This window comes from Mauremys mutica, chromosome 2 (assembly GCF_020497125.1).
Source record: "Mauremys mutica isolate MM-2020 ecotype Southern chromosome 2, ASM2049712v1, whole genome shotgun sequence".
NCBI lineage: Eukaryota > Metazoa > Chordata > Testudines > Geoemydidae > Mauremys > Mauremys mutica.
This window is the reverse complement of record NC_059073.1, coordinates 5,695,781-5,716,761: the sequence shown is the minus strand read 5'-3', so window position 1 is coordinate 5,716,761 and position 20,981 is coordinate 5,695,781. Positions and strand designations below refer to the sequence as shown.

General features: G+C 66.2%; 2 protein-coding genes across 3 annotated transcripts in view; one reads left to right on the top strand and one right to left on the bottom strand.

Moving 5' to 3' along the window:
• Positions 1-3,260: 3,260 nt before the first annotated feature.
• Positions 3,261-7,722, top strand: LOC123365200 (forkhead box protein H1-like). The gene is made up of 3 exons (XM_045007890.1): positions 3,261-3,384; positions 5,588-5,692; positions 6,793-7,722. The coding sequence occupies exons 1-3, from the start codon at positions 3,262-3,264 to the stop codon at positions 7,720-7,722; spliced, it is 1,158 nt and encodes a 385-aa protein (XP_044863825.1). The 5' UTR covers position 3,261.
• Positions 7,723-8,618: 896 nt separating this feature from the next.
• Positions 8,619-20,981, bottom strand: part of KIFC2 (kinesin family member C2) — a 31,314-nt gene continuing 18,951 nt past the window's right edge. For both annotated transcript variants that reach the window (XM_045006387.1, XM_045006388.1), the window contains 10 exons: positions 20,456-20,603; positions 20,105-20,235; positions 18,900-19,011; positions 16,683-16,864; positions 13,812-13,916; positions 13,234-13,364; positions 11,937-12,060; positions 11,481-11,610; positions 10,433-10,662; positions 8,619-9,973 (listed from right to left, as the gene is read on the bottom strand). In XM_045006387.1, coding sequence (XP_044862322.1) covers positions 9,848-9,973; positions 10,433-10,662; positions 11,481-11,610; positions 11,937-12,060; positions 13,234-13,364; positions 13,812-13,916; positions 16,683-16,864; positions 18,900-19,011; positions 20,105-20,235; positions 20,456-20,603 — 1,419 coding nt within the window. In that variant the 3' untranslated portion in view covers positions 8,619-9,847. The remainder of the gene's footprint in view (positions 9,974-10,432; positions 10,663-11,480; positions 11,611-11,936; positions 12,061-13,233; positions 13,365-13,811; positions 13,917-16,682; positions 16,865-18,899; positions 19,012-20,104; positions 20,236-20,455; positions 20,604-20,981) is intronic.

The following is a 20,981-nucleotide window of genomic DNA, read 5'->3' as shown; positions in this document are numbered from 1 at the left end:
GCAGCCCCCTGCTGTTCCAGCCCTGGGCCCCCCAAACCCCTTGCTCTGCTGCTGCCCCCCAATCCCGACCCGCAGCCCCCTGCTGCCCCCACTGTTCCATCTGACTGAATCGTAACCTCTCCGTGACCTCCCCGGTGCCAGGGATCCCCGGTGCAATCAGCACCAGCATTAGCAGCCCTGTTAGTGCAGCCGCTTTACATAATCCTCCCAGTGTTCGCACAACAAAGGGGCTGGGGCTGGAGGGTGAGGGGAGCAAACTGGGCCAAGGGAAATCCAGGGGGTATCTCGGGGGACACGGCCCCCCAGGGAGGGGGGTCAGAGCGAGGCTCAGTCCCCCCAAGGGAAGGTGGGAGCCTGGGGAAACCACTTCTGGGGAGGGTCCTGCCTGTCCTCACGGGCTTTGCCACTTGGGATTCCTGCCACGGAGCCAATCGCCCCAAAACACAGACGTGAGGGGCAGACCCGGCCCTGGCCAGCTCCAGCCCCACGGCTCAGCTCCCCCCGGGGGCCTCCAAACGCCCCCCCCCCCGAGGGCTGCAGGCTCTGAGCTGGGGGCGTCTCGCCCCAGGAATGCTGCACTACCCCAAGGGGAGAAAGAGCCGAAGTGACAGGGTTAACCCTTTCATTGCTGATTGCTGGAGCAGAAACACCTAGGCCCTAGGAGCAGATATTCCCCTCCCGCTGCCAACCTGCTCCCAGCTCGGGAGTCTCCCGGGACCTGGGGATCACCAGCGCCAGGATCCACATGGAGAAGGGCGGGGGAGCCGGCAGCGTGAGCCTCTAGCTCAGTGGTTCCCAACCTGTGGCCCGTGTGACACCCTCAGGGCCTCACAGGGAGTACGGGATGCAGCCCACCTAACACATATGTGGCCCACGGTGGTAACTAGGCTGAGAACCGCTGCCTAGCCAGCCTGCAAGGGTCTCTGCGGGGGACGTCTCCCTGCCCTGGCTATGAGTCACCCCCTAAGCAGGGCGAGGCCTGGTCAGTGCCTGGACGGGAGACCTCCAAAGAGAGGGTGCATCCCACCTCGAGCAGGGAGGGTGGGGGCGAGCTGGCAGGGCTCAAAGGCATGGGGACGGGCCCTCCTACTGAATCCCAGGCAAAGGGCCGGCCCTCTCCCTCGATTACAGCAGCGCCACCCCCCAGGAGTGCAGAAATCACAAAACTGGCTTAAAAATCACGAGATCTTCAAAGCCAAACACCCGGCCTCCAGGTTCCGAGCCGTTAGGGCTCAGGCGAGCCGCAGGGCCCAAGCCCTGGAAGCAGCAGGCTCCCTCGCCCCCATGTCCTCCCATCCAGACCCCATGGGGAGAAGAGCCGGGCCCGTGGCTGACAGATCGGACAGGGGCCCTGCATTGCCACAGGACGGCGGTTCCCTGCCTGGACCAGCATCCCATGGCAGCGGGCGGGAGGGTTTTCTGCCTCTGGCTTCGTGTGGGCATGTGCCAGTCAATGCCCAGCGGCGTCAGAAAAGCCGTGCGGGCAGCTCCAGAGTCCTGGACATCTCCACGGCCCAGCGCCCAAACGCATCCCCGGGCAGGAGACGGGAACAGCAGGGCTGGGCTAAGATCCCAAGGGGTAGAAACAGCTCCTTCGGGTCCCTGCCAGGGCCCCAGCTCAGGACTGTGCCCTGCAGGCCCTGCAGTGATGGGGCTTTCCCTAGGACGGGAGTGGGAGGATGGGTGGCCCGGTGGTTAGGTGCTAAACTAGGTTCCCCTTGGTTTCTTGCTGCTTCGGCTGCCATCCCTACCCCGGGGGTGACGGAACTGCCCCAGCCCACGGGGAGGTGAAATCCAGGTGGCTGGATACTACAGGGTGGGGGGGGGCGGCTGCGTGAGCAGCCACCAAGACTCCAGTCAGTGCCCCACAGGGCCTGGCCGACTCCTTGGGCGTGGGTCTCGCTATTCGGCCTGCTTGAGTTGATGACATTTAGTGAGGGTGAATGCAAAGTGCTCCACTTAGGAAGGAACAATCAGTTGCCACATACACAATGGGAAATGACTGCCTAGGAAGGAGCACTGCGGAAAGGGCGGGGGCGGGGGGGGGGTCATAGTGGATCACAAGCTAAATATGAGTCAACAGTGTAACAGTGTTGAGAGAGAGAGAGAGAGAGAGAGAGAGAGAGAGAGAGAGCATCATTCTGGGCTGTATTAGCAGGAGTGTCGTCAGCAAGACAGGAGAAGTGATTCTTCCGCTCTGCTCCGCGCTGATACGGCCTCAGCTGGAGTATTGTGTCCAGTTCTGGGCGCCACATTTCAGGAAAGATGGGGACAAATTCAAAAGTCCAGAGAAGAGCAACAAAAATGATTAAAAGTCTAGAAACCCTGAGCTATGAGGGCAGATTGAAAAAACTGGGTTTGTTTAGTCTGGAGAGGAGGAGACTGAGGGGGGACGTGATAAGCGTTTTCAAGTACATAAAAGGTTGTTACAAGGAGCAGAGAACGATTGACCTCGTTAACCTCTGAGGACAGGACAAGGAGCAATGGGCTTAAATTGCAGCAAGGGAGGGTTAGGTTGGACATTAGGAAAAGCTTCCTGACTGTCGGGGTGGTGAAGCACTGGAATAAACGGCCCAGGGAGGCTGTGGAGTCTCCATCCCTGGAGCTGTCTAAGAGCAGGTTGGACAAACCCCCCGTGGGCTGGGCTAGAGGATATTCAGTCCCGCCAGGGAGGTCCCTTCCAGCCCTGCCAAGCTACGATTCTTCCTGGCCTCACCCCAGCTCATGGCTCCTAGGCCCCCCACCCAGCACCCTAAGGTAGCCAGGCCCAGCCCTGCGCTGTCACTGTACCAGGGGGAAGCTCAGCTCCTCTGCGGCTGCTTGTCACCCCAGGGCTCAATAGGAGGCGGCAGGTGCCCCCCTGCCAGGCAGGGTCACCCCAGAGCCAGGCAGAGCAGGTGGCTCTGGCCAGGAGCTGGCTGGGGGTGGCTCCCCGCCCCCCAGCAGCGCTGTCTCAGGCCCCACTGAGCTGGGCTGCACCGTGAGCTGTGGGGGCGGGGGGAGGCGGGGGCCACTTCTCACCTCAATCAGCCCAGAGCCGCCTCCTCCCCCGCGCCCAGCCCCTTGCCCTGGGCCGCACCCAGCCGGGCTGGCTCCAGCGGGGGCCGAGCCGCCCATCAGCATGACAAAGGCGGCGATGGCCCCTGATGCGCCCACCGGAGAGCTCCCAACAGCCGCCGCCGGCGCCGGACCGGCCCCTTCACACGCTCCGGGCGCCTGGCCGCGACGGACGGACCCGGGCCCCGCCGGCCACCCCACGCCATGGAGCAGCCGCCGCCGAAGAAGAAGCGCTACCGCCGGCACCGCAAGCCGCCCTACACCTACCTGGCCATGATCGCCCTGGTGATCCAGGCCTCGCCCGGCAGGAGGCTGAAGCTGTCCCAGGTACGGGCAGCGCAGCGCGCAACCCGCCACGGCCCGGATCGGGGCCCCTCGCGGGCTGGAGACCCCCGCCGCGAACCAGCGACCCCCAAGCCCAGGCTGCACTGCCCCCCTTGGGGGCCCTGCAGGAGGCCGTGGGGCTCGGGAGCTGGGGGGCGGGGAGCCCAGTTTAGGGTCACCAGCCCCGGGGTCAGCTCCGCTCTCGGCTTCTTGCCGGCTGCCTGCGGGGACCTGGGGGGCATCGGGTGGCTATGGGGGGCGCTGGGGTGGAGCGGTGGTGGCAGGGCGGCGTCTCCGGTTTGGGAGTGATAGGGGCAGTGGCGGGGGGGCGATCACTGGTTTGGGGATGGGGTCGTTGGGGGGGTCACTAGTTCAGGTTTGGGGACCGTTGCGGGTTCACGGGTTTGGGGTGGGGATGGGGTGGTTGGGAGAGAGGGGGGTCACTGGTTTGGGGTGCTTGGGGGAGGGGGTCACTGGTTTCAGGTGGGGATGGGGTCACTGGTTTGAGGCGCTGGAGGTCACTGGTTTCAGGTGGGGAGAGGGGGGGTCACTGGTTTGGAGTGGGGATGGGGTGGTTGGGAGAGAGGGGGGTCACTGGTTTGAGGGGGTGGAGGTCACTGGTTTCAGGTGGGGATGGGGTAGTTGGGGGAGAGGGGGGGTCACTGGTTTGAGGGGCTGGAGGTCACTGGTTTGAGGCGGTGGAGGTGTGGAGGTCACTGGTTTGGAGTGGGGATGGGGTGGTTGGGAGAGAGGGGGGTCACTGGTTTGGGGTGCTTGGGGGAGGGGGTCACTGGTTTCAGGTGGGGATGGGGTGGTTGGGGGAGGGGGGTCACTGGTTTGAGGGGCTGGAGGTCACTGGTTTCAGGTGGGGAGAGGGGGGGTCACTGGTTTCAGGTGGGGGTGGGGTGGTTGGGAGAGAGGGGGGTCACTGGTTTGAGGGGCTGGAGGTCACTGGTTTGAGGCGGTGGAGGTGTGGAGGTCACTGGTTTGGAGTGGGGATGGGGTGGTTGGGAGAGAGGGGGGTCACTGGTTTGGGGTGGTTGGGGGAGAGGGGGGGGTCACTGGTTTGAGGGGGTGGAGGTGTGGAGGTCACTGGTTTGGGGTGGGGATGGGGTAGTTGGGGGAGGGGGGGTCACTGGTTTCGGGTGGGGAGAGGGTTTGGGACGGTCACTAGTTCGGGGTGGTGAAGGGGGGGGTCACTGGGTTGCAGGGGCGGCTCTAGGCATTTCGCCGCCCCACGCACGGCAGCCAGGCTGCGGGTTTGCCTGCGGGAGGTGCCCGGTCCCGCGGAAGCCGCCCCTGCTGGGTTGGGGTGGGGCAGTGACGGTGGGGGGTACTAGTCCAGGTTGGGGGATGGGGTTGGGTTCGGTGGTTCAGGGAGGGGGGTCACTGGTTCGGGGTGATGGAGGTGGGGGTCACTGGTATAGAGTGGGGGAGGGGTTGGGAGGTCAGTGGTTTGGGGTGGGGGTCACTGGTATAGAAAGCGTGAGGGCTACGGTCGACAGAGGTTTGCGGGGGTGGTCACTGGTATAGAGAGGGGGAGGGGTGGGGGGGTCGGTGGTTTGGGGTGGGGGTCACTGGTATAGAGTGGGGGAGGGGTTGGGAGGTCAGTGGTTTGGGGGGGTCACTGGTATAGAGTGGGGGAGGGGTTGGGAGGTCAGTGGTTTGGGGTGGGGGTCACTGGTATAGAGTGGGGGAGGGGTTGGGAGGTCAGTGGTTTGGGGTGGGGGTCACTGGTATAGAGTGGGGGAGGGGTTGGGAGGTCAGTGGTTTGGGGTGGGGGTCACTGGTATAGAGTGGGGGCGGGGTTGGGAGGTCAGTGGTTTGGGGTGGGGGTCACTGGTATAGAGTGGGGGAGGGGTTGGGAGGTCAGTGGTTTGGGGGGGTCACTGGGTTGGAATGGTTCGGGGTGGGGGATGGTTTCGGGGGGAGGAAATGGAGGTGGGGGTCCCTGGTTCCGGGTGGGCGGGGGGGGGTCCGTGGTTTGGGTTTGAGAAGGGAGTTGGGGCGGGGTCACTGGCTGGGTTGGGGTTGGGGTTGGGGTGCTGGGGGAAGAGGTGAGGTCAGTGGTTTGGGTTGGGAGAGAGGGTTTGGGGGTCACTGGTTCGGGTCCGGGAGGGGTGCGTGGGGGTCCCCCAGCAGGGCCCGGCGCCGGGCCCTGCTCCGCCCATGGCCAGGGGCTCTCACCGCCTCTCTCTGGTTTCAGATCATCCAGGAGATCGGCGCCCTCTTCCCCTTCTTCACGGCGGGCTACCAGGGCTGGAAGGACTCCATCCGCCACAACCTGTCCTCCAACCGCTGCTTCGCCAAGGTGAGCGGGGCCGGGGTGCCACAGACACCGGGCGGGGGGGGGGTGATGGGATGGGCTGGGGGGGCGCAGGGTGGGGGAGATGTTGGGCTATTGGGGGGCAGGCTGGTGGTGTTGGGGAGGCGGTTAACCGGCTATGGGGTGACAGGCTGGCAGGGGGCTAATGGGATATGGGGGGGCACAGGCTGGTGGGGGGTGATGGGATATGGGGGGGCACAGGCTGGCGGGGGGTGATGGGATGGGGGGGTGCAGGCTGGGGGGGATGATGGGCTATTGGGGGGCAGGCTGGCGGTGTTGGGGGGCAGTTAACCGGCTATGGGGTGACAGGCTGGCGGGGGGCTGATGGAATATGGGGGGGCAGGCTGGCGGGGGGGGCTGAGAGGACATGGGAAGCAGGCTGACAGTGGGGGAGTGGGGAGGGGTTCATGGGGTATGGGGATGACGGCATTGGGGGGGTAGGCTGGCAGTAGGGGGTGGGGATGGGGGACAGGCTGGCAGTGGGGGGTTAACAGGAAATGGGGGGGGAGGCTGACAGGGGCTCTCTGATTCTGGGGATCTCTGTCCCTAGAGAACTCCCCCCTCCCACAGGCTGGTGGGGGGGTCTCTGTCCCTTATGGGGGGGTCTCTGTCCCTGGAGAATTCCCCCCTTCCCACAGGCTGGCAGTGCGGGGGCAGGCTGACGGGTGTGTGTCTGTGAGTCTGGGGAGCTCTGTCCCTGGAGAACTCCCCCCCTCCCCAGGGCCGGCTCCAGAGCCCAGCGGGGCAAGCACCCGCGTGGGGCGGCCCTTTCCCAGGGGGGCGGCAGGCTGAGCGGACCTGCTGCAGTCATGCCTGCGGGAGGTCCACCGGAGCCGAGGTCCAGCCGAGCTGCGCGACCAGCGGACCTTCCGCAGTCATGCCCGCGGGAGGTCCGCTGCTCCTGCGGTTCGGGGGCGCCTCCCGGGCATGACTGCTTGGGGCGGCCAAATTTGTAGAGCCGCCCCTGCCCCTCCCACAGCTGGTGGGGGGGCAGGCTGACAGGAGGTCTCTGACTCTGGGGAGCTCTGTCCCTGGAGAACTCCCCCCTCCCACAGGCTGAGCCCGTCTCGCTCTCTCCCCGGCAGCTGCTGAAGGATCCCACGAAGCCCAAGGCCAAAGGGAATTTCTGGACGGTGGACGTGAGCCAGATCCCCCCGGACGCCCTGAAGCTGCAGAACACGGCCATCTCCCGGCAGGAGGCGGCCTCCTTCGCCAGCGACCTGGCCCCCTTCATCCTGCACGGGCAGCCTTACAGGGGGGGCCCCCAGCAGCTGCAGCCTGCAGCCAGCATGGATGCTAGAGCCCCCGCCCCCGGGGCCGATCCGGAGACTCAGGCCCCACAGGCCAGGCCCCGGCTGGACACGTCCTTTTCCATCCAGTCCCTGCTGCAGAACCTGCACAAGGTGGACTTGAACGAGCAGCCTGGGGACCAGGGACTGCCCAGGCCTGGGAGGAGCCAGGAGCCCTCTGCCTTCCTGCTTCCTTCCCCCCCTGCGCTGAGGGCCCCTGGCAGCCCCAGCTGCCCCTCCAGGGGCCCTGGCATCCCAAGGACTCGCTCCTCCTCTGCCTCGGCGCTGCCCTTGGATGAAAAGAGCCCAGGCAGCCCGCAGGCCCCGGCTCTGGCCAAGCGCCCCCGGCTGCTCCACGCCTTCCCAAACAGCAGCTCCGACTCTGAGGGCTCCGCGTGCCGCACCCCCCCAGTGTCCCCCGGGCCCCAGCTCCCCCCCTCCTATGCCCTGGGCCTGCCCCCGCTCATCCCCACGTGCTTCGCCTTTCCGCCCATCCCCGGGCTGCCCTACCTCAGCTGCTGCCCGGCTGCCTACGTCAGCCCGGCGTACTGGGACCTCCTGCCCCAGCCCTCACCGGCGCCCCTTCCCCCGCTGCTGGGCGTCCCCATGGACCTGGACGGCCCCTTCCCGGCCCTCCCCGCCAGCAAGGCCAGTCACACCCCTCACCAGGCGCCTCCGCCCTGGCACGCCCAGCCGCTGGTGCTGCCACAGTACGGGGGGTTCTGAGGAGCGTGGGGGCAGCCCCTTTCCGGCACGGCTGCCGGGCCATGGCTGATGCTAAATGTGCAATAAAGGCCAAAATCGGGGGACGGGCAGCTCTCCACGGGCCCTGCCCTGGAGCCCAGCCTCTCCCGAGCCCCTGGCCTGCACCACGGAGCCGGCAGGCCCAGCGCGCAGCATGGCCCGGCCACTGGGCTCCGGCGGGAGCGGTGCATGCTGGGGCGTGGCCTGGGAGCAGGGCCCGGCGGGGTGTCTCCAGGGGCCGGGCCTGCCCCAGTGGGAAGGTGAGCGGGTGGGGTTTGGGGGGGGGGGTATGTGTGTAACGTGTGCGCACGCACAGCTATGAATAAAGGTGAATGGAGACTCGGCCGTGCCGCTCTCTGCGCTGACCCCATCCGCTGCCCCTGCCCTACGCTGACCCACAGCCTGCTACCCCCGGCTCCCTGAGCCTGTCCTGTTCCACCCCCGCCCCAGCTGCGACTCCTCACTATGGGGTGGGGGAAGAGAATAGGAGCATGGTGAGGGCAACCGCAGGGGGGGGGTGCTTCATAACCTGCCCCCTGCTGTGCTCGGCAGCCCGTCCCCTTCCTCCATGCTCTTCTCCATGGGGTGGGGGGAACCCATGGCAGAAAATACAAGGCGGAGCCCCTCTGCCAGGGCACAGGGCCATGGGCATCGGCTGTGAGAGGGTGTTTGGGGCTGGGCCCCCCAGCAGGGGGCCAGGGATTCCCGTGGGGGTGGCAGAGGCTGGCCAGTGGAGGGGGACGGCAGATGGGTCTGAGGGCGCAGGAGACAGGGTCCGGTGGGCGGCTGCAGGGAGGGAGATGGGCTGGGAGGGGGAGGGATGTCTCAGACCTGGGCCCCTCACCCTAATGAGGCAGCATCGAGAGCAGGTTGGGGTGCAAAGGTTCCTCTTTATTGCCCCTGCAAGCGTCCAGCGGGAATGGGGCTCGAGTAGCAGAAATCGAGCCTGGGGGCCCCGTCCCTCCCCCAGCAGCCCCTCCGCCCCATTGGACGCAGACCTGGGGGCAGGGCGTGAAGGGCCTCTCCCAGCAGGCAGTGGGGCAGGAGCACTGGCTGGGAGTGGAGTGCCCAGCTACTCCAGCAGGGAATGGGGCAGCACTGGGTATGGCGGGGGGAGGCTCCTAGTTTTTCCAGCAGGGGATGCTGTGGAGGTGGCCAGCAGCATGGGCATGAGGATGCCTCCCTCCAGGCTATTGCACTAATTAACTTCTGGCCCAGAGCTCAGGTTCGAGGAAAGGGGAGGGGAAGAGGATTCCTCCGTGATCTCCCCACAAGAGGGGGATGTAGGGCACATGGGCCTGGCTTTGCATGTGCATCTGGACATGCGTGTGCGGAGGAGCATGCGTGACTATTCAAGGCAGCGGCTGCTCAGCAATTGTCAGGCAGTGCGTGGGAGCGTTGCTGTGGGGCAGGGGCAAGGCCCCCTATTCACCCATGCAGAGGGCAGGGCGACTGCTCCGTGTGCTTCACGCACACGCAGGGAGCATGCCCGGCATTATGATAGGCCCTACAATAACAGTTGCAGGGTGGGAGCCCTTTGTCCCACACAGCCTTCCTCAGAGGCGAGCACGGCGGCGTCAGAGGGGAGACCCAGGACCCCTCCCCTGGGCCAAGCCTTCATTCACCCAGGGCAAGGGCTGCATGGGGGGCTGGGGGGCCTATACTACAGGGGTAATGGGGGGGGGCACATCACCTAGTCACAATGGGCCCAGAGTGGCCCAGCTCAGGCGTGTGCCTGGCCAAGAGACCCGCCCTGGCTGGAGCAAATCACAGCCCAGCCCCTCGCCCAGGGTGGGGGGAGTAGCAGCCCAGCCCTGCCCTGCCGAGCTGGGGGCACTGCCGGGGTCCCCGCTGGTGGGCAGAGGGAACCAGCCTAGCATGGTCTGGTCAGGCCAGGTCTTTCCCTTTGCCTGCTTCTCTGCCCCGTTGCTGGGCTCGGGGGGCAGGGCTCCACCGGCCGCCTGGTGTCTGGGACCACGCTGGCCCTTGGAGGTGATTGCTCCCTCCCAGCTGACAGCCCCTGCCTACCCTGCCCTGGTGCCCCCTTGCTCTGCCACGGCTGGAGACAGGTGGGGTTGCTGCCTGCGTCTTGGCCACAGGGACGGGCTCAGAGCTCGCCCTGGCCCCAGGAGTCGATCCTGCGGGAAGCCGGGCCCAGCTCCACCTTGCAGACGCGCTGGGCAAACTTCAGGGAACACATGGTCTCCCCCGCGTTCTTCTCCAGTAGCGAGATCTGGGGGGAGAGACGGCCGGAGTAAGGGGGCCTGTTTAGAATAACCTGCCTCCACCACCAAGGGGCAGTGGGCCCCATCCCCCCACACAGGGGTCCCTCAGCACGGTACTAAGGGACATGGCTGGGGTGTGCGGGGTGGGACGACATGGGCCCACTGCTCAGATGCGCAGAAACCAACAGAGCCCTCGGCGACCCCCATATCGCCCTGGACTGGGACGTCTGTTAGTCAGCAGCATTCTCCCTGCTGGCCAGAGGCAGCAGCAGCACAGGGTGAAATAATGAAGGTCCTACACAAACAACAACGGCTATTCCCCATTTTTTCTGCCACAGAACGGCGAATTTCCACGAGGCCTTTCGGGTGCAGCAGCTCACGCGTGGGAGATGCGGCCTGCGGAGACTACAAAGCCCAGCATGCAGTGCGGCCATTCCCCAGCATGCCCCAGGCCTGGCGGTACCCACCTGCACCATCATTACAGTCTTGCTGCCCTTGCCCAGGGAGTCCTGCAGCAGGTAGGTGAGCTTGGAGTTGCGGAAAGGCACGTGGGCCTGCTTGGCTCGCAGGGCCTGGATCACCTCCCCCAGGGCCAGCAGGGACTTGTTAATGCTCTGAGCTTCCTTCAGCCGCTCGCCCTGCGCCCCCGACTTCCAGACCCGCTCAGAACCCGCCAGGTCCACCAGATTCAGCTTCCCTGGGGCGCCGGAGACACAGGAGGAGAGTCTGGGCTTTAGCAGGACCTGCGTGGCGGGCTCCGGGGAGCCAGGCTGGCTCTGCCAGGAAGGGGCCAGGGCTGGGGTGCTCTTGGGGGAGCCGCAGCCCTTCCCTGCCCGCCCTCCAGATCCCCTCGCTCCCCCTCCAGCTGGCACTGGGCTCCCAGAGCCGAACCACACCTAACACTGCCCCACAGGAGAGGAGCTGGGACCTCTCCATTCCCGCACACAGATGGGAGCACAATTTTGCATCAACAGTGATAAATCTGAGCCTGAAACTCAGACCACTTGGCCAGAGCCAGCTGACACGGGCCAAAGTGCAGCACAGACATACCTGCGCAGGCCAGCTGGCAGCCAGGAACGACGGACGGTCCCTGCCCTGGAATCAGAGCCAGCCCTCCCCGAGCAAGCCCCGGGCAGCTTGACACCTCCTCAGCCGGCCATTCCTGCCTAAGAACCCCACATTGTCCTGAGAAGCCTGCTCTGACCTCAATGCAGCCTCCGGGGGACCTCTGCCCCTGCGTGGGGGTGGCTGGAGGAAGGCTCAGGGGCCTCCCACGAACACCAAGCCGCCTCCCCCCACCCTGGAAATCCTGGATCAGTGTGTCCCCGGCACTGACCATGACATCCAAAGCCCCCAGCCCTCTTCCTCGCCTCCTGTCCATCAGCGGCTATGGACAGACTCCCCAAGGCTGCCCCAGGGCGTCTCTCCCCGTCGCGGCGCAGCCAGCAGGGGGCGACACGCAGCAGGCCGGGGATCCAGGAGAGGATTGTGGCGCAGGCCCGTGGCAGTGGGTACCTGAGGTCTTGGTGCCGGTGCTGGAGTTGGTGCCGGTGATGGTGACGGTGAGCAGGGCGTGGGACCGGGAGCTGCGCTCGTTCATGTTGGTGCAGTAGGTCGCCCGGTTCCTCTTCCCCAGCGACAGCATCTGAGACAGAGCCACAGGCCGAGGGAATGAACCCACCAGGAATGGGGGGAGCTGGAGAGAACCTCCCAGCCCCCCCCTCCAAGGTGCAGTGACGTGCGGCAGCCGCGGGGAGCCTCCCGCTCTGCTCGGCAAAGTGCCCGGAGAGCACCGGTCTGGGCAGCACCGACTGAGTCAGTAGCACCAGTAAAGGGAGGAAGCAGAGGGGCGGCTGGACCAGGTTTCACCAATTCATAAGCACTGACTGCGCCCCTTTTAGCTCCACTCCGCCCCCTCACTCCTCCTCTGCACCCGCAGGCCATGTGTGGCTTTGCCCTGTCCCCTGGTACCTTGCGGATCTCCCGGAGCCCCTGCACCTCCACGCTGGTCAGGCCCGGCACATGGAGCTGCCCACTCCCGTCAGGGTTCAGCTTGATGTCCAGCTTCTCCTGCGGCTCCTTCCCAAGCAGATCCCTGCAGGGAGGTGAGAACATTGGCTCAGGCTGGGTCTCCATGCCCAGGACGGTCCCTGGGTTCTCTGGGTCCCTCAGCGCGGGTTGAGATGGTATCGAGTCTGCAGACAGGGATGCTAGGGAAGGGGACGGGCCATGGGGAGTCTAGGACCTAGGGCTTCACAAACCGTACAGAGCAGTGCCTGCCCTCTCCATGGAAATGCAGCCACCTCTGGAGTGGGGCTCTGAACAGCAGCTTAGAACAAATGAAGAGGAATCCTGGATCCAACTGAAGCCAACAGGAAGATTTAAGGTGGTTTTATGTTTCTGCTTAAATCTGCATCTCCAGCAGTACAGCGCCCCCTAGTGCACTGTGGGGTCCTGTCAAGCAGTGCTGAGAGCATCCCCTATAGCACAGCACCCCCTAGTGCTGCTCTGGGGTCCTGTCAATCAATCAGTGCCAACAGCACCCCCTGCAGCACAGCGCCCCCTAGTGCTGCTCTGGGGTCCCATCAGTCAGTGCCAAGAGCGCCCCCTGCAGCACAGCGCCCCCTAGTGCTGCTCTGGGGTCCTGTCAATCAGTGCTGAGAGCACCCCCTATAGCACAGCGCCCCCTAGTGCTGCTCTGGGGTCCTGTCAATCAGTGCTGACAGTGCCCCCTGCAGCACAGCGCCCCCTAGTGCTGCTCTAGGGTCCTGTAATCGTTGCCGATAGCGCCCCTGCAGCACAGCACCCCCTAGTGCTGCTCTGGGGTCCTGTCAATCAGTGCTGACAGTGCCCCCTGCAGTACAGCGCCCCCTAGTGCTGCTCTGGGGTCCCATCAGTCAGTGCCAAGAGCGCCCCCTGCAGCACAGCGCCCCCTAGTGCTGCTCTAGGGTCCTGTCATCGTTGCCGATAGCGCCCCTGCAGCACAGCGCCCCCTAGTGCACTCTGGGGTCCTGTCAATCAGTGCTGAGATCACCTCCTGCTGCACCCCCTCCCCTGTCCCAGCACAGCGCCCCCTAGTCCCATGCTGGGTATTGGGGTCACTGTGGAGTGCTGAGTAGGTCCCTTGGCCAGAGCCTGCCGTGCTCAGGGCCATGACCCAGGCTCAGCCCACACCTCCCTGGTGTCCGGCCTGTGCAGTGGGGTGAGGAGAAGGTTCTGTGGGGGGCAGGGCATTCCTAGCGGTGCGTGGGGCAGGCCCCCCTCTTACCGGATCACCTCGTTGTAGATCTCCACCACGCTGAGGGTCACCGAGTACTTCCACAGCCCCGCCCTGGCCTCCATCTCCCGGTAGAGGGCCTGCAGCGCCCGCTGGTTTATGCCAGGGTCCTCGGGGACGCCCTGGAGCCAGACAGAGACAGGGCCTCAGGCTTCTGCCCAGCACAGAGCTGGGGGCTTCGGAGGCAGCCTAGGCCCCCTCAGAGTCCCATCAAGATGGAGGTGTGTGGGGGCGTGTCCATGCGCGTCACAGCCCATTGGCACACACGTGTGGAGCCGTGTGGAGGAGTGTGCAGGTTGGGATCCCCTGCACTGAGCCCCGTGCTTCCAGGCAACTCCAAACGCCCACAGATGACGCCCCCCTTCCCAAGGGGAGAGAGACAGATCCCAGTTCCCAAGAGCCGGAGACTATCTGGGGGGCAGCAGGATACCCACGTCCCTGGAGGGCTCTAGGCCTGGGATGCAGAGTGGGGTCTCTCCATTCCCCCACCCCAGCGCCAGCCCTTCCAGGAACATGTGGGGCCGAACCCAGACTGGCCCCCTCCTCGGCCCCATGGCCCTGCCGCCTACCTCCATGGTGTACGTCTTCCCTGAGCCGGTCTGCCCGTAGGCAAAGATACACACGTTGTAGCCGTCCAGACAGGACAGGACCAGGGGCTCGATCTCCAGGAACACCTGAGCGGGAGGCAGACAAACAGACGCGTGTCAGCAGGGGGCCGAGGGACCCGTGTCCCGGGGCGGGGTGCAGGTTCTCCAGTGTGGGTGACAGCCAGCAGAGCTGTGGGGGGAGGGGCACAGTGCAGGGGGTGTCCTCAGCAGGCAGGGTGAGTGCTGGGGGCTGAGGCTGCCGGTCGTGCGGGGGGAAAGCCAGTTACCTGCGGCCCCGGCAATCATGGCTCTGGTGGTCCGGGAGGAGCTCCAGGGTCCTGTCCCTGGCTAGGCACCTGGGGATCAAGGGGTCATAAAGCACCAGGTGGAAAGGTCAGCGCAGAATTAACGAGCCCTCCGCAGGGGGGAGACAGTGCCCAGAACTCCCCTGCTGTGATGGGCCCTAGCACGCTCTGCCAGACCACGGAGCACCGCCACACGCCGTCTTAGAACACAACACCCCCTGCACAGCGCTCTAGAACAGACTGGCTGCACAGCGCTCTAGAACAGCCCAGGTGCACACTGCTCTAGAACAGACTGCAAATGGCTCTAGAACAGTCCGTCTGAGCATCGCCCTAGAACAGGCAGCAAACATCTCTAGAATGGTCCACCTGCACACCGCTCTAGAACAGACTGCAAACACCTCTAGAACGGTCCAGCCACACGCTGCTCTAGAACAGACAGCAAATGGCTCTAGGACAGTCCGTCTGAGCATCGCTCTAGAACAGGCAGCAAACATCTCTAGAATGGTCCACCTGCACACCGCTCTAGAACAGACTGCAAACATCTCTAAAACGGTCCAGCCACACGCTGCTCTAGAACAGACAGCAAACATCTCTAGAACAGTCCAGCCGCACACCGCTCTAGAACAGACAGCAAATGGCTCTAGAACAGTCCAGCCGCACACCGCTCTAGAACAGACAGCAAATGGCTCTAGGACAGTCCGTCTGAGCATCGCTCTAGAACAGGCAGCAAACATCTCTAGAATGGTCCACCTGCACACCGCTCTAGAACAGACAGCAGATGGCTGTATGACTGTTCGGCTGCACAGCGCTCTAGAACAGATGTCATGTTGGCCCAGCTGCACACTGCTCTAGAACAGCCCACCCCACAAATGCACACAGAGATCTAGAACAGGTCAGCCAGGCACTGTTCTAGAACAGTCCACCCAGCCACCGGTCTGGAACATACAGGCCATTCACCGATCTAGAGCAGCCAGACCTCACTCTGCTGTAAAACAGTCCACTCGCACAATCAGTACTTTCTCACTGCTCTTGAACACCCTGCACCATCCATGCACTGGGAATACCGTGCCCCACACGTTGTTCTGGAACACTTTGCCATCCATCAATCTAAACTGTTCCCATAGACAGACCCAGAACACCACAGCCTACATGTCACTGTAGAACACTCCACGTCACCCCCACATGCTGTCTTAGGACAACACCCCCTTGCACTTTGAATCTAGAATGTTCCACATATCGATCTAGAATGTGCCATATTTCCATTTACTTAGAACACTATAATCCACGTGGCATTTTTCAACCCTCTGTTAACTATTCTAGAATGTCCCCCCCCAAAGACAATTCTCTAGCACATTTGGGCCATAAATGCTCACCTAGCTCACTATAACCTCTTATTCTAGAGCTCTGTAGGCCACTATAGAACCCCATGCCATGCACTGATCTAGAACACTACAGCATGTGTCTCGCTGTAGAACACTCAGAAAGGCATGCTGTCCTAGAATGTCCTACCCAGACCGTGCTAGACTGCTCTCCCCACACCCCGATCTAGAACAACCTGGTCTGCATGCTGATCTAGAATGCCAGCAACTCTTGCTGTTCTGGAACACGTGCTGCTCAGTGGTCTAGAATACCTCTCCTCCTCCTCCACTGCTCCCCAGTGCCAGCACTGCTCTGACATGCTCCACTTTCTAGAATGCTTTTCTCCCTTCTGCCTGTCTCACTTCCCCGGTTCCTCTCGAACGCTGCACCTCCCCACGCCCTGGAACTCTCTGCCCTCCCCCGCAGCCTTCTGGAGTCCCCCAAGCCCCTCCAGCATTCCAGCTCCGTTCCCCTCCCCACAGCGTTCTGGGCTGCTCCAGGCTCTGCTCCCCTGGCAAGCCACTGCCCCATCCCATCCCAGTGTAGATGTGGGGCTGGAGGGGGGCACACGCCCCGGCCTGCCCTCCCTCATTCCCAAGTGCTGCCGAGCAGTGCAGCTCCCCGGTGGGGGCCTGCCGGCCGCACAGCAGCTCTGTGGAGGGGCTCCTGGTAACACAGCCCATCCCCACACCCACATAACTGCCCCAATCGCTGGGCTGCTGCTGCCCCCGCAGCTGCCAGGGGACGGCCCTTCGGCCGAGCCCCACGGGCACGGTGCCTGCGCCTCCCAGCCCAGCGCGGAGACTGGCACGGACATGGCTAAGGGGCCCAGCACCCCTGGCACGGGCACAATGAGGGGAAGGGAGAGCAAGTGTCTGGCTGCAGCTGCTGCCTTGAGACCCCCCCTCCCTGGCCTGGGGGGCCACAGCTCTGAGGTGAAGATGCCCGTGGGCCTGGCCAGTTCTGAGGGGCGGCCCAGCCAGGGCACCGAGTCACCGGGCATGAGACACAGGCAGGGGGTGGCTCAGACCCAGTCCTGCCGCCAGAATGCCCCCAGGGCCCTGACTGCCAGGGGCTGGGGTGGCACCTGGCCCCCGGCTCAGGCTGGCACCACCCTGGGTTCAGGGGCAGGGTGCCCAGGCTGGCAGAGAGGGCATGGGGCGCGGCAGGGGGTCGGGCAGCGGGTCACCTCCTCCTGCGTGGCCTCCGGCAGGAAGACCTTGTCCAGCTCGAAGGTCCTCTCCTTGCCCTTGTAGCGGGCGGTGACGCTGCTGTCGCTGCCGGGCTCCGTGCTGACAGCCGTGCTCACCTCCCCCTCCCGCTGGTCCGCCTCCGTCACCGGCTTCAGGCGGCAGAGCACCCGGATGTTCCCTGGGGGGGAGACGCGGGGTCACTGCCGGGCCCTGGAGACCGGAGTCCTCTGCGCGGGACAGCCAGGGGCCCTCCGTCTCCATGGCCCAGCCAGCCCCTGGCCAATCAGTGCCCACGGCTGCCTGGCCCATGAGAAGCCAGGCTGAGACCCCCAGCCCCAGGGCCGCCCGCAGCCGGGCTCACCCCGCAGCCAGGGGCAGGGCCAAAGCCAGCCCTGTGTGACCTCACAGTGAGCGTCCCCGAGCCAGGCCAGCCTGGGGCGGGGGGGGGGGGGGACGCAGTCAATCCTATCCCTGCCCTGAGCCCGAGCGGCAGCACAGCAAGGTGGGACCCACCAGCGGTGCCAAGGCCTGAGCTGCCCTAGAGACCAGGCAGCGACCAGCCTGCAGACGTCCCGCCCCCCCGCCCCACTCCCCAAGGCTGCAGCCACAGGCAGGGCAGCAGCCTGGCTGGGAGGGGGTGCAGGGCACTTTTAGGGTCCCCGGTATTTGGGGCGGGCTCTCCATTCGCAGCTAAGTCCCTTAATGGCAAGAGCCCTGGTTCTTTGGGGGACCCTCGGGTCCCAGCCCAGTGGGCATGGCCTTCTCCGGGGCCCTGCCCCCACGCTCGGAGTATGCTCCCGTCACCGCTGGGGTGCAGCCCTGGCTCCTCCAGGCATGTCCCAGCCCAGACCCATTGGAAGGGATGTCTAAAGAGGCTTCTGTGGCTCAGCCCCCGGGTGTGGGCCTGGGCAGGGAGGGCTCCAGGGACTGGCACAGCAGCCAGAGCCCTGGGCGTGGGACGGAGGTCGGCGCAGGAGGCCGAGCCCGGGGCGTGGGCCGGGGGCTCTGGGGGTCGGCGCAGGAGGCCGAGCCCGGGGCGTGGGCCGGGGGCTCTGGGGGCCGGCGCAGGAGGCCGAGCCCGGGGCGTGGGCCGGGGGCTCTGGGGGCCGGCGCAGGAGGCCGAGCCCGGGGCGTGGGCCGGGGGCTCTGGGGGCCGGCGCAGGAGGCCGAGCCCGGGGCGTGGGCCGGGGGCTCTGGGGGCCGGCGCAGGAGGCCGAGCCCGGGGCGTGGGCCGGGGGCTCTGGGGGCCGGCGCAGGAGGCCGAGCCCGGGGCGTGGGCCGGGGGCTCTGGGGGCCGGCGCAGGAGGCCGAGCCCGGGGCGTGGGCCGGGGGCTCTGGGGGCCGGCGCAGGAGGCCGAGCCCGGGGCGTGGGCCGGGGGCTCTGGGGGCCGGCGCAGGAGGCCGAGCCCGGGGCGTGGGCCGGGGGCTCTGGGGGCCGGCGCAGGAGGCCGAGCCCGGGGCGTGGGCCGGGGGCTCTGGGGGCCGGCGCAGGAGGCCGAGCCCGGGGCGTGGGCCGGTGGCTCTGGGGGCCGGCGCAGGAGGCCGAGCCCGGGGCGTGGGCCGGGGGCTCTGGGGGCCGGCGCAGGAGGCCGAGCCCGGGGCGTGGGCCGGGGGCTCTGGGGGCCGGCGCGGGTGGCCGAGCCCGGGGCGTGGGCCGGGGGCTCTGGGGGCCGGCGCGGGAGGCCGAGCCCGGGGCGTGGGCCGGGGGCTCTGGGGGTCGGCGCAGGTGTTCGAGCCTGAGGCGTGGGCCGGGGGCTCTGGGGGTCGGCGCAGGTAGCCGAGCCCGGGGCGTGGGCTGGGGGCGGGTCACAGGATCCTGGTGGCCTGGAGCCAGGACCACACCTGGTTTTCATGGGGTCTGAACCCAGCTGGTCCTGCTCAATGGGAACTACCGAAGCAGGAGGCGGAGCGGGAATGTCTTGGCTCCTCCCACACAGCTGCTCAGCCAATGAAACACAAGACGTAGTTGCGCCAAGCTGTCATTGGCTGCTCAGTGACCCAGCAGGCAGGTGGTGACACCTGAGAGCCAGTTAACCCTTTCACGCCTGCCACACCCCCCATGCTCGGCTCTGAAAGTCCCCAACCCAGGAGAGCGACCGGCTGCTTCAGGCTCCCTGGGGCCTCTGCTGGGTGGGGTGTGGGGCCCATCCCGCCTTGGCCGTGGCCCCCACATGGAATCCATCCCCCTGCCGCCCTGCCACGGCCCTTCGCACCTTTCAGCTCCACCAGCTGGGCGTGGTACTTTTTGCGCAGCAGCATCTCATGCTGGTATTTCTGCAGCAGGTCCCGGCTGGCCTCCGACGCCTCACTGACAGCCGAGCACATCTAGGGGGACAGGGACACTCAGCCCCCAGCCGGGCCGCGCTCAGAGAGCCAGGCTGAGCGCCCAGAACCGCCGGTGTTGGGGGCAGGGACTGGGGGACAGGGACACTCAGCCCCCAGCCGGGCCGCGCTCAGAGAGCCAGGCTAAGCGCCCAGCACCGCCGGTGTTGGGGGCAGGGACTGGGGGACAGGGACACTCAGCCCCCAGCCGGGCCGCGCCCAGAGAGCCAGGCTGAGCGCCCAGCACCGCCGGTGTTGGGGGCAGGGACTGGGGGACAGGGACACTCAGCCCCCAGCCGGGCCGCGCTCAGAGAGCCAGGCTGAGCGCCCAGCACCGCCGGTGTTGGGGGCAGGGACTGGGGGACAGGGACACTCAGCCCCCAGCCGGGCCGCGCCCAGAGAGCCAGGCTAAGCGCCCAGCACTGCCGGTGTTGGGGGCAGGGACTGGGGGACACGGACACTCAGCCCCCAGCTGGGCCGCGCTCAGAGAACCAGGCTGAGCGCCCAGCACCGCCGGTGTTGGGGGCAGGGACTGGGGGACAGGGACACTCAGCCCCCAGCCGGGCCGCGCCCAGATAGCCAGGCTGAGCGCCCAGCACTGCCGGTGTTGGGGGCAGGGACTGGGGGACAGGGACACTCAGCCCCCAGCCGGGCCGCGCCCAGAGAGCCAGGCTAAGCGCCCAGCACTGCCGGTGTTGGGGGCAGGGACTGGGGGACAGGGACACTCAGCCCCCAGCCGGGCCGCGCCCAGAGAGCCAGGCTAAGCGCCCAGCACCGCCGGTGTTGGGGGCAGGGACTGGGGGACAGGGACACTCAGCCCCCAGCCGGGCCACACCCAGAGAGCCAGGCTGAGTGCCCAGCACCGCCGGTGTTGGGGGCAGGGACTGGGGGACAGGGACACTCAGCCCCCAGCCGGGCCGCGCTCAGAGAGCCAGGCTGAGCGCCCAGCACCGCCGGTGTTGGGGGCAGGGACTGGGGGACAAGGAGCAACTGCCTCCTTCCCCTGGACGGGCCTCCCCTGCCCCCTCCATTCCCCACGGACCAGCCCCGCTTCTCCCCGACAGGCCTGGCCCCCAGCAGCCTCCCCCAGCCTCACCTGTCTCCTGGCCTCCCGGATGGCCGCCTCGTAGAACTCGGAGAAGTCGCACACCTGGCTGCGCAGGCTGGAGTAGTTGGTTTTCATGCCCTTAAGGATGGGCTGCAGCGTGGCCAGGCGCCTCTGGACACCTGCCAGGGGAGCAGAGACCCTCAGAAACAGGCCCTCGCTAGTCCATCCCCCCGCCCCTGCCCTTCCACAGGGCTGGAATCTGCTCCCATCAAGTGCAGGGGATCCGCTCCCCAGGGATCTGCTCCCAGCAGGGATCTGTGCTGTTCGCTCACGGCTCAGGATCCCCTCCGAGGGGCTCTCGGAGTCGCTTCCCCAGCCCCCCACTCAGGCCTGCGGTACCTGTCAGCTGCTCGCGGAGCTGCTCCAGGTGCTGCTCCGAGCTCTCCGAGGCCTCCTTGATGGCCTCCTCCTTCTGGGCTTCCAGGTGGCTGATCTCCCGCAGCAGCTCCTCCCGCAGCTTGGCGATCTCGGACTCGTAGGCAGAGATCTGCAGGCGGGGAGACCCCTGGGTCACCAGGGAGGGCTCGTCGGCCCCTCCCAGGGGCTGCAGGGGTCCCATGAGTGAGGGGCAGGGCTCCTGGCTATGGCCTGGGGAGAGGGACGGGGGAGGTCGGTCCCTCCACAGGTGAGCGCCTGCTCTGGGGGCTGGACGGAGCAGCTCCAGTCCCCCACCTCCACCTGCCATGCCCGGGCCCTGGGGACCTGCCCCCTCTTTCATGGAGTCTGGGCTACTCTCCCGTGCCCAATGGCCAGCCCCAGGGAGGGGTCTCTCAGCAAAGGAGCAAGGAGCCGTGGGCCACGGTATTCTGCCTGCGGGGGCACAAGTTCGAATCCTGCCCACCCTGTCAATGGTGCTGCTGCCGCT

Excerpts from the sequence above, each read along its gene's own strand:
- LOC123365200 (XM_045007890.1), top strand. The coding sequence starts at position 3,262 with ATGGAGCAGCCGCCGCCGAAGAAGAAGCGCTACCGCCGGCACCGCAAG. Across the intron at positions 3,385-5,587 it reads GGAGGCTGAAGCTGTCCCAG|ATCATCCAGGAGATCGGCGC; the intron begins GTACGGGCAGCG and ends CTCTGGTTTCAG. Across the intron at positions 5,693-6,792 it reads CCAACCGCTGCTTCGCCAAG|CTGCTGAAGGATCCCACGAA; the intron begins GTGAGCGGGGCC and ends TCTCCCCGGCAG.